The 15,282-nt window shown below is 54.3% G+C and overlaps 5 protein-coding genes and 1 non-coding gene across 6 annotated transcripts; 3 read left to right on the forward strand and 3 right to left on the reverse strand.

Annotated features, from left to right (window-relative positions):
• Positions 1-210: 210 nt before the first annotated feature.
• On the forward strand, positions 211-2,770 carry BKA78DRAFT_303344 (P-loop containing nucleoside triphosphate hydrolase protein). Its single transcript, XM_066887527.1, has 2 exons — positions 211-2,591; positions 2,656-2,770. Exon 1 carries the CDS (start codon positions 521-523, stop codon positions 2,393-2,395), a length of 1,875 nt encoding a protein of 624 aa, XP_066749731.1. The 5' UTR covers positions 211-520; the 3' UTR covers positions 2,396-2,591; positions 2,656-2,770.
• A 784-nt stretch (positions 2,771-3,554) lies between these two features.
• On the forward strand, positions 3,555-4,292 carry BKA78DRAFT_18446 (uncharacterized protein). The gene has a single exon (XM_066883470.1). The coding sequence runs from the start codon at positions 3,683-3,685 to the stop codon at positions 4,055-4,057; it is 375 nt and encodes a 124-aa protein (XP_066749732.1). The 5' UTR covers positions 3,555-3,682; the 3' UTR covers positions 4,058-4,292.
• A 3,817-nt stretch (positions 4,293-8,109) lies between these two features.
• Positions 8,110-9,436, reverse strand: BKA78DRAFT_18490 (uncharacterized protein). Its single transcript, XM_066883482.1, has 3 exons — positions 8,929-9,436; positions 8,605-8,875; positions 8,110-8,552 (listed from the first exon to the last, which is right to left on the reverse strand). Exons 1-3 carry the CDS (start codon positions 9,402-9,404, stop codon positions 8,253-8,255), a joined length of 1,047 nt encoding a protein of 348 aa, XP_066749733.1. The 5' UTR covers positions 9,405-9,436; the 3' UTR covers positions 8,110-8,252.
• Positions 9,437-10,044: 608 nt separating this feature from the next.
• BKA78DRAFT_18496 (uncharacterized protein) lies at positions 10,045-10,888 on the reverse strand. The gene has a single exon (XM_066883485.1). It carries the CDS (start codon positions 10,679-10,681, stop codon positions 10,127-10,129), a length of 555 nt encoding a protein of 184 aa, XP_066749734.1. The 5' UTR covers positions 10,682-10,888; the 3' UTR covers positions 10,045-10,126.
• BKA78DRAFT_18495 (putative endo-1,3(4)-beta-glucanase) lies at positions 10,889-12,621 on the reverse strand. Its single transcript, XM_066883484.1, has 3 exons — positions 12,110-12,621; positions 11,993-12,062; positions 10,889-11,940 (listed from the first exon to the last, which is right to left on the reverse strand). Exons 1-3 carry the CDS (start codon positions 12,417-12,419, stop codon positions 11,097-11,099), a joined length of 1,224 nt encoding a protein of 407 aa, XP_066749735.1. The 5' UTR covers positions 12,420-12,621; the 3' UTR covers positions 10,889-11,096.
• A 2,177-nt stretch (positions 12,622-14,798) lies between these two features.
• On the forward strand, positions 14,799-14,895 carry BKA78DRAFT_t12. The gene has a single exon. It is a non-coding gene; the product is annotated as a tRNA-Glu (tRNA).
• Positions 14,896-15,282: the final 387 nt, after the last annotated feature.

A 15,282-nucleotide genomic window follows, 5' to 3' on the forward strand; every position in this document is an offset into this window, starting at 1 on the left:
AGTGTATGAATTCTCTCCACCTACGGGCATAGCGCATTCCCTGCGCCCAGTCGCCTCCGTCTGCGATGCACCCGCACCCTTTGGCAAACATCCCACGGCTCGCCCAGACGTCATCCGCCGCGCCTTGCCGCTTGTGGCCTAGACTCCGCCTGGGGTAAGGAGCTTGGATCGCCCGCCTCTGGAGCTCAATCACGACGCCGATGGCGGCCGCGAACGTTGACTACCGCAACTGTCTCCTTGACCTCTCCCAACAACTTCTTATCTCCTGCGCCTCGCTGCTCCATTGCTCTCTTGCTTCTCCCATTTCCCGCCCCCATCCCCCTCGCTGCCTCCACCCGTCGCCTGTTCCCCCGCCGCGCTGACCCCGCCGAGCTGACTCAAGCGGGTACCCGCCGTGAAGCCATCGCCATGCGATGAGCCTCCAATTCATACTCCTGCGCAACCCTGCCACCGACTCTCTGCTTACATCCCGAAGCCTGCCTGGTCATCTGGCCATCCAAAACACCACGGCTTGCCCGCCATGATTTTGGCTACAAGCCTCACCCTCCACTCCTTGGCGCCGCTCCGCCTGTCCTATCTTTCTCTATCGTCCATAAGTCGCGGCTTCAAAACCTCCACCTCCCGGCCATCCTCTGGCAACTATGACCGCGCAGACTTTACCAGCGGATTCACAAGTACATATGAACCTGGCCTGCCAACTGCAGGGCCCCTGGGCGGAGCCAGTAACCTCGGTGCTCCCCGGCTAACCCCAAAGGCGCTCAAGCAACATCTGGACCAGTTTGTGGTTGGCCAAGAGAGGGCAAAAAGGGTTTTGAGTGTGGCCGTGTACAATCATTACAAGCGGATACAGGAGCTGGAGCGTCTCGAACACGATGAAGAGGAGCGCTTGCAGCAGCAAGCTCGGAGAACCATGGGGCACCGCCACCCGGTCGAAGGTAGCCACGGTACTGCGGACATGCTCTTGGACGGTGCTGATTCAAGCCGCTCAGATGAGTTCCCAGGCCAGCAACGCACAACCCATGACTGGGACAATTCCTATCCCGCAGAACCTCCATCTCCTCCGCAACCACCGCCTACAACCCACTCTAGACTCGGCGATATGCCCATCGTTGACGAGAGCCCCATGACCATTGAAAAGTCGAACATTCTCCTTTTTGGGCCTTCGGGTGTCGGAAAGACGTTGATGGCGAAGACGCTGGCACGAGTGCTTGCTGTTCCTTTCAGCATGTCTGATTGCACGCCCTTTACCCAAGCAGGATACATCGGCGAGGATGCCGATGTCTGTGTCCAAAGGCTCTTGGCTGCTGCAAACTACGATGTCGAGGCCGCTGAACGGGGCATCATTGTGCTGGATGAAATTGACAAAATTGCCACTGCTCGAGTCAGCCACGGCAAGGACGTTAGCGGCGAAGGCGTCCAGCAAGCTCTCCTCAAAATCATTGAAGGGACAACGTTGCAAATACAAGCAAAGCCCGAGAGAGGCGCTGCGAGCGGCCCCAAGTCTCCTGGAGGACACTCGGGTTATACTTACAGCCCCCCTGGGGGCTCCAGCGGCGGAGCTGCAGGAGGCATGAACATTGGCCAACCACCCCCTCGAAACGAAGTCTTCAATGTCCGCACCGATAACATCCTTTTCATCTGCGCGGGAGCTTTCAATGGCCTTCACAAGATTGTCCTGGATCGCATTGATAAAGGCAGCATAGGCTTCGGAGCGTCCGTCCGCGCATCGAATCCTGAAACCGGAGCTTCTGATACCATTATCAAGGGGGACGAGTCTCTCTACCGCAAGCATGTCCCTTTCTACATGGCTGACCCCCCGCCTACTGCATCCTCCTCGCCTTCATCCAAACCTGGCATCAACACACTTGATCTCGTTGAACCCTCTGATTTGCAAAAATATGGCATCATACCAGAACTTGTCGGCCGCATTCCCGTCTCGTGTGCGCTTTCCGCTCTTGACGAAGAAGCGCTTGTGCGGGTGCTGACCGAGCCACGAAACTCGCTTGTCAAGCAGTACGAGCAGCTCCTGTCCCTATCGGGCATTGAGCTGCGCTTCACTTCGCCTGCACTTCGAGAAATCGCCCGTGCAGCCAGCAAGATGGGGACAGGTGCCCGTGGCCTGCGGACGGTAATGGAGCGTCTTCTAGGTGAAGCCATGTTTGAGTGTCCAGGAAGCACGACGAAACACATCCTGCTGACGCGGGACGCGGCGCTCCGCAAGACCAAGCCAGTCTACGTCAGCCGCGGCCAGCAGCCGAGATTCCAGGCGATGTGGGAGAAGGAGGAAGAAGAGTGGAGGAGGGAGTTGGCAGGCGACAAGGAGGGCGAGCCTCAGAGCATACGGGATTTTCAGGAGTACAGACAGCGGTCTGCCACAGCGGGGGGCGCTGCTTGAGCGGAGCATCACCGGACGATTTTATGAGAGGGCTTTCATACATATACATAGGCAGATGGGTTGTGAATCTTGGGATCAAGGATTGGTTCTGGAGGCGTACGTATCTAAGGGCGGCGGGCATCATTTTGGTAGCTATTGGTAGGAACTCTGGGCGATCAATGTATTTCGGCTTCAAAACCAGCTTCTTTCCCCACATGTAAGTCAAGAGCGTGGGATTGCCTCGAGATGTTCTTGAACTGTTGCTAAATTTGGGGTTGCAGGTTAGCAGGAAGCCACAAATGCAGGCTCCGGAAGTAGAGCAGGTGGTTGAGTCTCGCCATCATTTTCACGTCTCTCCTCTGGATCGAGAATAGATTGGAAATTGGAGCTTTCTCCGTACTTCCAATTGATGCTGCAGTTTCTGCTGCGTCTTGCGCTTCCACACCATCTTGGTCTTTCACGAGAGGAAAAGACAGAGCAGAGTGACACCCTTGCAGCGATCTTCAGGTGTGGTGGTGTTGTGGCTTGCAGCGACCCTCGTGCTGCCTGCCGACTAGACTTGCTTGCACATTGCTTTTACACAATTGTCGTCCAACCTCTCCGGGTCGGTCCTGTCCGTCGAAGAACATGCGAGCAAAGCGAGACAACCAAGACCTCATTGCAGCGCGTGGCGGCGCGTGTTAGTCACTGCGGCGGCTGCTATTGCTGCCACTGCGTACTCGACGTATGCGCATACGTCTCAACGGCAACCACCTCGCCTGCGGTTATTGCCATGCTGCACTCTCTCAGCTAATGTACGTACCTTCGGGTTTGTCCGTCCGTGCAATGTCTTCTTCACTGCTCCCTCCCGTCGCCTCGCGCGTCTTGCCATCGTTCGCATCGGCATGCCCGGACCACGGAGAGTCCGTCGACTCTTTGATTAGGTCCTCGCGAGGTGATGGTGGGTCCTGAGGCGAACAAACCAAAAACAAGAGAGAGTGAGACTGAGCCATGGCCGCGTCCGGCGTTCGAGTGGCAGGCAATTTGGGGAAAAGCGACGCTGCGTCCGGCATGTGGCCTGTTGTCGCACTGCATTCGCATTTTTTCCCTTTTCTTTTCTCTCCTCGCTCCCTCCTCGCTCCTCCCGCAGCACGGGTACATATGCGCGCGCGCAGCACACCCACACGCGCAAAAAATTAGTCGCGGACGGGCGTGTCACGACTGCTGCTGATCTCCCTCTCCTCCAGCAGCAGCAGCAGCAGCAGCAGTACCCAGCGAGCAGGAGGGGTACAGGCAGGAAACAACCAGAGGGTGCACAAAGCCAAGGGCATGGGGCTCTTGCGTTTTGCTTTGACGTTTTGCGGTTTTTTGTTGGGTTGGGCGCTGGGCACCAACGCGACTCCAGGCAAGCAGAGCAAGCTTTTGACTAAGGTACGTATGGAAACTGATGGGTGTGTGGGCTATCGATCAGGAGACCTTGACATGAGCGCAGTTCGAGAGAGACGGTGGTGGGAGCAGTCGGGAACTGGAGGCTGCCAAGTGCGCGCGTTGCGACTACGAACTCGTCAGCTCTACGAACCACTAGTCCAGAGAGGCGAGCGAGCACGAGGAAAGTTTCAGCAGCCGGGCGATCAAGGAGTCTTGTGCAAAGTGACAACGACGCACCAGTCCAGGCAAGGAGCTTGCTCCAACAACCTTCACTGATGCCTCTCCAATCGCCGTTGCCTTGTGGGCTCCCAGGAGCGGTTTTCGGCATTTGTTTGAAGGAGTGTCAGAATGTCAGAGTAACAACGGTCCCCGTTCGTGAGTCACGTTTCGTGGGTTACTCAGCAGCCAATCGGAGGATAATGCATAGGGACCAAGGTAGTGACCGGCGAAGATCTGCTGCAGCTATCTCTTGGGTCCACGGTCTGGAATGGAACCGGCCGCACACCTCGTCAGATCACCATTCACGGAGAGGAGAGAAGCAATTCATGAGAAAAAGTGTGTGGTGTGTGTAAAAATTGTTCGTTATGCAGATTAGACATTAGGTGTTGGTGTTGAGAGTTGAGAGAAAAAGTCTAGACTCTAAACAGTAAGGACGCGTTTCCTGCCAAATAAACTCCAGCGTTGCAGCAAAGCCAATCGTTGCTTCCCAAATTTTTTTTAGCCCGTCTATGACATCTATCAAATCTTCAGGCAGCCGTTCTGCCAAACGCCGTGTGCGACCATCCAGGCGATGATGGACGCATCCAAATGGGATTCGGATCGTAAGTCATTTTTGCGTTGATTGAGGAGATTTTTTGCCGTTCTTGAAGTTTTTTGAGGTTCGAAGTGTCGGCGGATATGCTGTTTCCAGAATAGGTGGTCAGGACTGGTGGAGACTCTTGAAGTGTTTTTCGAGACTTACAGGATGTTTGCGGAAATCATTCAGTTAGTTCCCTGAGGAGGATCTCTGGGCCAGGGGTCCTTGGGACCACGCTGTGCCTGGCGAGTAGCTTGAGAGTTCTTTTGGACAAAGGCCATGTTTTGAGGAGCGGAAAGCGAGGAAGAAGAGGTTTTCAAGGTGGCTTTGTTGGAGGGACTTGTAGACGGAGCGATTGAGTGAACTGATGATGGTTCTATCCAGGTGAGTCTCAACCACCCTTATATACTCGGTCCTCGCAAAGGTATGCCTCGCGGCGCAAGCACCATGACGGGGCCATTGTCGAATGAGGCTTTCTGCTGGACACCCATGCGGGATCTCCGGCGCATGCAGATGTTACCTGCATACCATTCGCCACAAAAGAAAAGTGACTTGCGCGACCATCGGGACGGCCAGTCGCCTGAGCACAACTGCAGTTGAGTCCGAAAGACACAACCACTTGTTCTGCTCGCTCGACCGCCGCACCCACCTTCGGACTCGAATCAAAAGCAAAAATTCCAGGGCTAGCGCGAAGCATCAGGAAAAAGGGCGCTCGGAAAATTACCACGTTTTGCCTCACCGTGGCGCTGCTGTGCTCTTGTTCCCCTTTCACCGGGCTCCCAAGGGCCGCTTCGTACGTCAGGTCGTGATCACCAATCAGGCTGGGGCTGAGTCTTCGGTCAGTCCTACTCCTCCAGCGCTGTCCAGATATTCGGTAAAGATCAGGGCCTTGACCGAGCCACGTCTCATGACATGCCGCGAGCGCTCAGCTTCCGGATCCGAACTTGCTGCCAACGTATATTGTGGCGTCTGTCTGGCGGTTCTTTAGGGTTCAAACAAGAGTCTACGCACCGCCACCGTATTCTGTTGGTGTTCCTGCAGACCTCGCTGAGATGGCTTACGGGAGCTCCGTCGAGGTGATTGGTCCTGCGAGCGATCTTTCGATCTGTTGACCGCGAAGCTCCAATCAACTATTATCCCGATTCATTGGCGTCGATTCCAGTCGCTGGGGTGAAGGGAAAAAAGTCTCAGGCCACGCACGCAAGGCTGCTGCTGTCGATCGAGCTTTGTGCCTCCTGCGACGAAGCGCTTTTCGGAGGAGGATCCACCTTTGAATCCGTATAGCAACAGTGATATCTGACGTTGCGGTTTGAGCAACCACGGGCTGGCGTCGAGCACGCGTTCCTCACCAGTCAGATGGTTATTTCGGTGAAGCGTGTCTCCTGACTTACTTTAGCGCGGAGTTATTGAGTGCGGAATTTCACTCACCAGGACAAGAATCCGTAGTATGGCGCCGTTACTTGGTACTTTCAGGCGAGGCGGAATGGCAGGGCATGACTCCGCGGTCGGCGGTGAGGATGACAAGCTGATGAGAAAGCTGTCGCGCCGAAACGCATGCAGGGGATGAACGCCTAGATCCTCTGCACTCCATCGCCCTGTGGAAGCTGAATGACGTGCAGTCTAAGAGGACGCTCCCGACATTCGAACCAGTCTGAAGTTGGTCCTGCAAACCCAGAGTAATGTAGGGCTGCGCCAAGCGAGACATGCACATGTCCCGAACCGAGATACTGCAAAGCAATGTACCGTGGGAATAAATTATTGCAAGCCACCCACCGCGCTGCAGAAACCTGATTTGTAGCTCAGGCAGAAAGAGGCTGACGGGCCGGTCAAGCTGCACAACACTGGGATGGCTATGCGGTGAACCTTATTGGCTGCAGCCAGTTTCGTCATGAGCATTGCAACCTATGGCTTCATCTCTTTTGAATATAGCGCTGGAAGACGGCATAAATTGTAGCACCCTAGCAGCGCTATACTGTCGAGAGGTTGCAGTCATAGCAGACGCATCATGAGCTGTTCTGTTTGTTCCCGTCGACTCGGTACGTACTTTTTGAAGTCTTGCATTTACGACGCTGCAAAAGTTGTATCCAGCCGCCCGCGCCTTGCAGATAAGGCCCGCTAACCTGGCGTGTAGCCTCGAGGTTGACCGGAAAAGCAAATGTCGGACTACCTGTGGTCTTCAAAAAGTCAATATCCCGTATACAACCCGCGGTCGTACCGCTGCGACTGATATTAAAGCTCAAGTCAAAATGTGACGTCTTTTCCTGGCGGCGTGATGATGTGAGTCGGTCATGTCCTGTTCAAGCCAGATGCTGCAATTTTGCGGCGCCGGGCCTTCCCGCGACATGCAGCAGCTACAAGCCCGGAACTTGCATTTTTGAGTGCGCGTGCTGCATTCATGCGTAAACGAGAGGTACTGCCATTAATATCCAGAGTTGCAGCTCGGCGTCGTTTTCAACTACGTTCCACTCAATGGTACGAAGGATGGTAACGAGTTCATGGCAGAGAAAGAAAAATGAATGGGGGTTGGGAAGGGTCCATGGTCGCCAATGAGCGCGGACCAGAGGCATGCAAGCGCGGTTGCCCCATAGCGCTGGGAAGTATGCCTTTGCATATAGAGCACTACACATTCGAAAGATAGCTACAGGGAGCAGTGGTGGTCGTGCGTGCCACAACTTCCATTACCAAGCCTTGATACTTGGCCTGCACAATTGGAGTTTTGGCGGAGAAATGTCCAATTTAGGACCAAAGTCGTCGGTGTGGATTGGTTATAGTCGCTGGCGTCGAGGAATTACGTGTTTTCAAGAGGCGTGTGCACATTTTAGAATAGCCATTATGACACAAGAGGAGTTCCTACAGTCTCCGGAGGCATTAACGACGGTAGAAAACGAAGCTTTGGGCACCTGCCGTTCTCTAACTCCAGACCGCTGGTTAGTCTCGGGTTTAATTGAACAGGTGTGGTGAAGCTGATCGGTATATCCGACGCAGCAGCAGGTGGGTCCAAGCCAAGATTGAGAAGCGGTGGCGTTCCAACAGCAGCTGGACAGCTGGGAGACTTCAGAGTCTGAGATCTGCGATCAGTCCGTTCTAGAGCGCTGGAGGTCAATACCGAGCCAATGGGTGAGAAATTTTTGAGTTTAAATCGATAGGCTAGCAATCACCAACGCAAGCTTGCGCTGAAGGTTATGAGATGATTGGAGCAAAACGCTGCCCGCGATTGTTTCATTGAATGTCCCCTGCCGAGGGTCGATGCCAAAATCGGGGCACACAATATGGAGGAGCAGGAGTGAGAATCCATACGCTTCAATCGAGTCTAGAGCGGGGACAATGCGAGCTCCCTTGATGTATGGTAGCAGGCAAAGCCCAGGCGTAATACCTAGGCGGAGAGACATCGGGAGCTACCATGAGCTCGCTCTCGCAGATCTCCAATTCTGTGTGCCATGACTTTTGCGCCGATCCTGTGTTTTTCCAGGGTATCACAACACTCGTTCGACTTTTTTTCGGCATCCTAGACGGCCTCCCGATTGTCAAGAGAAGGGAATGAACAAAAAATCCATCTCCGAAACAGAAGACTTCGAAGTGGTTGCCATTTTAACATCTGGACCAGAGATGGGCTGAAGAGTTCCCAGTGCCATACTCTTTTGATGGTTCCCACAAGCTTCCGAACTCTGTTTGTGGTTACTGAACCACCGACCTTCCGGTAACAGGCAAGCCCCTTTCCAGGAGCTCGTCCTCGATGAGCTTCCACCTGCCGACCTCCTTCTCCTTGTCAATTGGAGTCACTCTTCTGTCCACAATCTTAACGTTTGACACGCCATCGAAGCGGTCATTCTTCTTCAAAGTCTCGGCCAGCTTTTCTTTCTTTGTGACCTTGAGCTGTTGTCCAATGCAGGCAAGTAGGAATGCTGGGTCGTTGCACCTCTGCAGGGTAATGTCGTAAATGCGGATGCCCGTATCCTTCATGAACCGCTTGGCAATCTATTCATCGGTGTTAGCATCTCGAATTCCACATGGGAGCTTATCAAGGTACCGTGAACTTGAGGCGAGGGTCCCTAATCGAAGCGCGAAGCCATGCACGCTTTTCCTCAACCGCACGCTTAGGACTTGCTGCCTTGAGCACAAGTCCTTCATGATTGTCTACGTCCAAAACGACCTTGTCTTTCCAGTTTTCCTTTGCCTCCTGTTTTGCCGCAATCACAATGTCTCGAAACGCCGCTTTGTGGGCGATAACCTCAATCAGTGTTTTTCGCAGTGCCGCCTCGAGGTCTTCGGCCTGGTGCTTCGAGTCCGCGGTAAGGAGCCTAAGACACTACTGTCAGCAAGCCAGCCATCTACTCAATCGAGAATCTCTTGCCCTATGAAGTTTGGTATCGGCTTCTGCTTCCAGACCCAGTCTGGACTGCCAACCCATTCCAGGCCATCCCACGTCCTTGCCGGTTGGTATCCGTCCTTTGATTGTGCCCGGTTTATTCTCTTCGGGCCCACAGTCTTCGTGTTGGCAGCATCATTGGCTTCCGCAGCGGTCTCAGCATTCGCTGGTTGTCCTGGTCGTACGGGCGTCGTCTCCGTCTCGTCGATCTGGCGCATGGGCGAATTGGGGTCGTAGGGGTCCTCGCGTCCAGGCGGCTGGTCGGTACCCCATAGCTTCCTTCGAAGGCTTTCGAGCCTCTGGCTTGGCTTCTTTGGTTCCTCGGCGGCGCGCGTCGATGAAGTAGAAAACGGCGCGGTCGATTGGCGGCAGGTGTTGCAGACGTGCGAGAAGACTTGGGGTCGGATGGAGGACTCCAGGGTGCGGTCAATTGACCGCGTGAGACGCGCGAGTGACCGCATGGCTGTGGATTGTGGACTGTAGGATGGTGCACTGATTGAGGTCGTGCTTCGTTGCGGCGAGCTCCAGAATTTCCGGAGGTGCCAGACGCACGTGACCGGCAACGTCTTTTCTCCTCCCTCCCTTTGGACTTGGCTGGTCCCTTCTTGATCTCTTCAAGGCCTCATTTACGATTTTCAAGTTTGATCTGTCCTGAAAACAGCGCGTCCCTCCAAATCATTCCTCTCTGCCATCTCGGGTGACCACTTTGCCAAGCACTGGGTCAGCCCGAGTCCACGCCCTATAGGAAGTGTGGCTGGTGTTCAAGGTTTTGCCAATACAACCTTATTTCAACCCAAGGTGAACCTCTTCTGTTCTGATACTGCTTGTCAAAACTTCGCGGAACCAGAGCATGACGACTTCGCTCTATCTCAATCTTTCTGGTCCTGTAATACAAGTTCCTACAACGGCGTGGGATCCACTTTCCGGCATTCCGTTTTCGTCCTGCAGGAACAATGGTACGATGCACTCGATGGCTCTCAGGCTTCAAGGGACAAAGTTTGCACCATAGATTTTGAGTGGACTCATTCCAGCAAGATAGCATCGAACCGACGAAAGATTCAAAGTGAAGCCAACTCTATGAGCTCATGATGAATCCGGATTCAGTTGCCAATCTCATCTCTGACTCCCCGCTTTGCACCACTGCCCATCATAAACGCAACTGCCCGTCAACTGCCCGCACCCGTCAAGTTCCCAACAGCATCACCTCACTCGACCCCCAAATCGCCCTACGATGGCCCCACCCATGCGCTGATCCCGCCTTGCATGTACATAAAGCTCCGCCTGCCACGCACGCCATGCCACGTCCCGCCGCTCTCGCGCGAGTCGCAACCAACCACAGCGCGAGGGCGACGCTTTCAGCGCACTCTTTCAGCGCAAATTGGAAAATGAGACTCAGAAAATCAGGACGAGGCACGGGCAAGGCTAGCTGCCCACGGATTCGGTGACGCGTCCCCTTCCCCGCTGCACACCGCAACGGGAGCTTGCAGCCGCGTGTGACATCACAGGGTCCAATGGTTTGTTGAAAAGCAGGAAATTGATGGATGGTCGTACTGGGCGGAAGGGTGCAGGCATGCGCGGCGGTGGTTTCGAGAGTGCCGTTCGTAGCGGTGTTGGCAGAGAAACGCGCAAGCATGCATGCGGATAAGTACGTGCGGAGAACGGCCAGCCAAGGCAGCTCTCTAAACCGGTGGGAAACTTGGCAATGGAGTCTTGTCTGCGAAAGGCCGGAGTGCTGCATCTCAGAGTCGGGGTAGTGGGACAGTTCAACAAATGCTGAGGAGGAAGCGCACGTCGATGCTTGCAGCAGGATGAAATCCAAAGTTGAATGAATCGCCTGTCCAACCAGTCTATACAAGTAGCGTGAGCGTCACTTTTGGGTATCTATGACCATCCATCCCCTCAACTCACCAATCCATCCCCTACGTGATATTACCCTCAGCCACGTCATTAAGCAGACTCTTCAGAAGGAAAAATAATGCCATGCCCGTCCATGCCAAAACTGAAAGCAAAGAACCCGCCCACTCTTGAAAGACACCCCGTCGAAAAATCGTCAAATTCATGTCGTAGGAATATTGCAAGCAGCCATTACCAGTCGACCAGCAGACAGGCAGGCCACAGCGTGTTCAATTGTGAGGAACAACGCTTGCGCACACTTACTCGGCCTGGAAGACCCTGAAGCTGTTGAACTCCCAGTAGGCCTTTTCGAACTCCGTGTAGTTTGTTGCGACGTAGTCAGTGCAGCTGCCAGGGCAGGAATCAAGACCGTTGTAGACGCTCGCTGAGCCGGCCCAGCTGCCGCACAAGTCGATGTTGGCAATGATGCTCTGGTTTCGGAAGTGCGAGCTGATATCGCAGTTTGTGGACGGAAAGTCCGCAGTTGCCTCGCCCCATCCGCTCGGATCAGGAGACGCCGTTGTGGTGTTGGACGAAGACGAAGTGTCGCCAGAGACATTGATCGCAGCCGACAGATCATCTGGCAACGAGTTGCGGTCGAAGAACCAAATGCGAATGCCAGCATCGCGCCACTCCATGGCGTAAACGCCGCCACCCGCAGCATTGAAACCTGCACCAAATGAGTTCTGTGCTCCATAAACTCCGCAGCCTGCGTTGTCATTGGTGCCGTTGTAGCAGTTCGAGTTGATGTTGGTCCCGCTCATCTTGCGCTTGCGGTTCATGTCGCAATGCTTGGTCGTGTGAAGTGTCATCTGTGCTTGGCCATGTGGCACGCTGTTGACGGCTTCGACCACGTCAATCTCGCCGTTGTAAGGCCAGTTTGCAGGATCACTCAGCCACACGGCCGGCCATGTGCCGCAACCGTAAGGCGTGTGAACAATGTCGAAGATGAAAAGACCGCTCTCGTAGGTTTGCTTGGAGGTAATGCGCACTGATTTGCGGCCGGTGGATGCATTGTGCTCGGAAGTGTCGACGCGGAGGATGGCGCGCTCCGAGGAGGCGTAGGTAAGGTTCATGCTTGCAGCGGTAGCATTATCGACATAGCTGGCAGCAAATCTTAGTGAAAAGCCACTAATGATAAGGGGTCTCTACTTACTGCACAAAACCAGAGGTAGGATCATAGCCAGTGTAGTACTCGAAACGGTCGAAAAAGTCGGAGCCAGAATCTAAAGATTGTCAGTTGACTTTTCAACATCGTCTGAGATATTCTTACAAGTGTCTCTCAAGGTGTAGTTAAGTTTGCTGTAGTTGGGGTATTTGTTTGCGCGGACACCAAAGTAAGCTCCGCAGATGATGGCAACGATGATGGCGCACACTCCGAAGAAGACGGCGCGTTTGGTGTTTTTCCCCCAGGCCTTGGGATGCCATTTCGAATACTCTGGAGTTGCTTTCTCATCCATGTAGTCAATGTTGTATGGCGGTGGTTGTGACGGGAGGTTTTGTGCCTGTTGCGCTTGGGAGTGATTTGCGGCGGTAGCCATGTCGACTGCGCAGTAAGAAGCCGTAAAGCCGGGGTCACGCATGGCTGGCGAGGGCAAGTGTTATATTCTGGAGCAAGAGGCAAGTACGAGCGAGTGGAGTGAGAAGGTGGTAAACCACCGAGGACAGAGGCACGCAGTAGAGGCCTGCTGGAGTGGGCGGAGCACCGAGCAGCGGGCCAGGGAGCAGATAGTGTCAGAACGATCGTCACGCAGGAGACGGACAAGGGACAGCAAAGGGCATAGCAGGGAAGACGGGGAGGGCGATCTGAAAATAGAGATGGAGACGGGCAGAAGAGGAGCTACCATTGGAAGCAGAGAGCATGGCTGGCGGCCGTGGGCGCGGCAGGTTACGTGTCTGGCGAATATGTGGGTAATGGGCGGGCAGCCGAAGTTCGCAGGCAGTGGAGTGGTTGGCAGCATCATTCTGCGACGGACGACGTGACGCATCATTGTCGGAAGAGGAATGTCAGAGGTTGTTCGCTTGCACGGGCAACGGCAGGGCAGGCTGGACGTGCCTGAGGTGGTGAGTGGTGAGGCAACGGGGAGTGTGATGGATGTTCGGGTTCATGGAAATGTCAGCGCCTGCACTGCACCGGATCCTCTCCAATCGACGCCCTCTTCGTCTGCATTGCCCCTTGCAGACTAGCGCCTCAGCCACTGCCCGCCGCTTATCTTCACCTCGACAGTTCGACTCTGACGACGACTCCACCACTGGCACTTCCTCTTCACGGCCTCCAATACCCTCGGTCCCTCGTCAATCTACAACAGACGCCCGAGATTGCGCCTGCGCTCGCGACGCTGAAGAACTCGTCGCGTCGCTATATTTCCACCGAGCATGTCGGCTTTTTCAGTCCCCAGCGTTTCGAGCACGACAAACAGAATCCAGCTCGTGTCGCAGCACATCCTCCCGCCCTGACACCAAAACCTGCACCTGCGGGTCCTGCGGGTGCCACTGCGCAACACACCAAAAATAGCCTGCCCTTTGAGATCCAGTACAACACCACATGGATCCCCACCCTCTCAACATTTTCGACCGCTCAGAGACGCGCAAAAAAATACTCGTCGGTGCGCCTTATCTGACTTCGCCTCTCGTGTTGCCTCTGTCTGGGCCAGGGAGTACATGTACGGCCTGCCGATCGCCTGCTTATTCTGCTCGTTTGCTACGCGGCGTGGGAGTCCTTATCGACTGCTTCCGATGATGCCACTGCCACCCCGTCAATGCGAATGTGAGACGTGCAGCATTTTGCCCGTTTTGACCACGGGTTCTCTCGAGTTTGAGCCATGCTCTGCCCGTGCGCTTCCTGATCGAAAAGGTACAAGTTCCAATACCAAGATGTCGAGACCTTCTGGTCGGCTTGCACATGCTTGTGTGACAAGCTCTTACCGTTGTCCCCGAAATCCATCTCCGTTCCGACTGCGTTCGGCGCGTAGCCGCAGTCTATGCTGTCTGTCGGAAGTCCCTAATGCTCCGACCTGCTCTTTTCTTGTCCTCTTGGATCTGTTGCTCGTTTAAATGCCAAGGGCCGCTCCTCCACTCCAACGCCTTGGCCTTGTCTGATCACGGAGCATCCTCCCCCAACCAATGCAAGCAAATCACAAAAGCAGCACAGGCTGATCACCCGTTAGCTTCTGCTCGAGCCCCTGAACTAGCTGCCTTTGCCACATGCGCATACAACTGCCGCAGCATACAGGGCCAAGTCAAAATGTGCCGCATCCTGATAAAAATTGGCAATGGCCTTGTTCTTTCATTGCCCTAGTCTAGTTTACGTCACGAACACTCTCACAACTTTTTGGGCCGGAAAATGGCCGAGCGCTGGCGCGTCTTTTGAAGTTGCGCAATGCTCTCCAGAGATCAACAGATGGACTGGCAGCAACGGAACATTGGCAGTCTTCCCTCTCAAGACCAAGACTTCTTTCTGCAGCCTTTTGACCAAATCGAAGTTTGATCAATGGATCAGATCGCAGACTGAGTGTTTAGCGACTATCCAATTTTTTGTCTTGACGTGGAGAGGGGCTTCAACAGCCCACCATGAATGTTTGCGACGCTCCCGAAATGCTTCTCTGGTCCACGACCGCCCTGTAGAATTTCCTGACTCTCCGTCCATTCTAGATGTTGAACTTGCAGCCTTCGTACTCCAGATCAAGGCCTTCAATTTCGTCTGCAACGTCGTTTTTCTTCACGAGCCACGACGTCACGGCCGGCTTTTTCGGCCTTTCCTCGCTTGGTTGTCTTTGTTTGGTAGCGAGGCGCCACAGAGCGCACCACCGCCCGCTCCAACACCAACCGAAACCTTCCTTGGTCCCACTGCAACGTCCAGAGAGTTGAAAAATTGGAGAGAGAAAAGTTGAGAAAACATGCATTCTTCTGGCGGATGTGAAGGGTAAACATATTGCAAATTTGCGAAGTTTTCTACATCAACATCCGTTGTGGTCTAGTGGCTAGGATTTGCCGCTCTCAAAGAGAGTTCACTCGCTCTAAAGCGCCGGCAAGGCCCGGGTTCAATTCCCGGCGACGGAATTCCTTTTGTCTTTTGCCATTCCCTGTTCCCATATCGCGAAAAAGTTGAATTTGATCTCCTCGTAATGAAGTCTTTTGACGTTCGTGGCCGTCGTTGCCTTTTTGGTCGCTCCTGCCAGTTCCACGGTGCCAAGCCGCGTGCTGTAGGAACTCCACTAGCGTGCCTTCCGAATCTAACCAGCCAGCTCCATTTGTCTGGTGGAGAGGGTTTTATTTTGCCCTGGGGATCCATTGATGGGGAACCAAAGGGGACGGAGAGCCTTAGAGTAATCAGGGAGCGTCGCGACGGTCCTATTGGCTAGACAGACTGCTACTATTGCCACAACATAGGCCGCACAGTGTTCATTCAGTCGACCACTCACGCAAACATTGCAGATACTCAGCTAA

The sequence above is a fragment of the Phyllosticta capitalensis genome (assembly GCF_038381095.1).
Source record: "Phyllosticta capitalensis strain CBS 128856 chromosome Unknown BKA78scaffold_1, whole genome shotgun sequence".
Lineage (NCBI taxonomy): Eukaryota > Fungi > Ascomycota > Dothideomycetes > Botryosphaeriales > Phyllostictaceae > Phyllosticta > Phyllosticta capitalensis.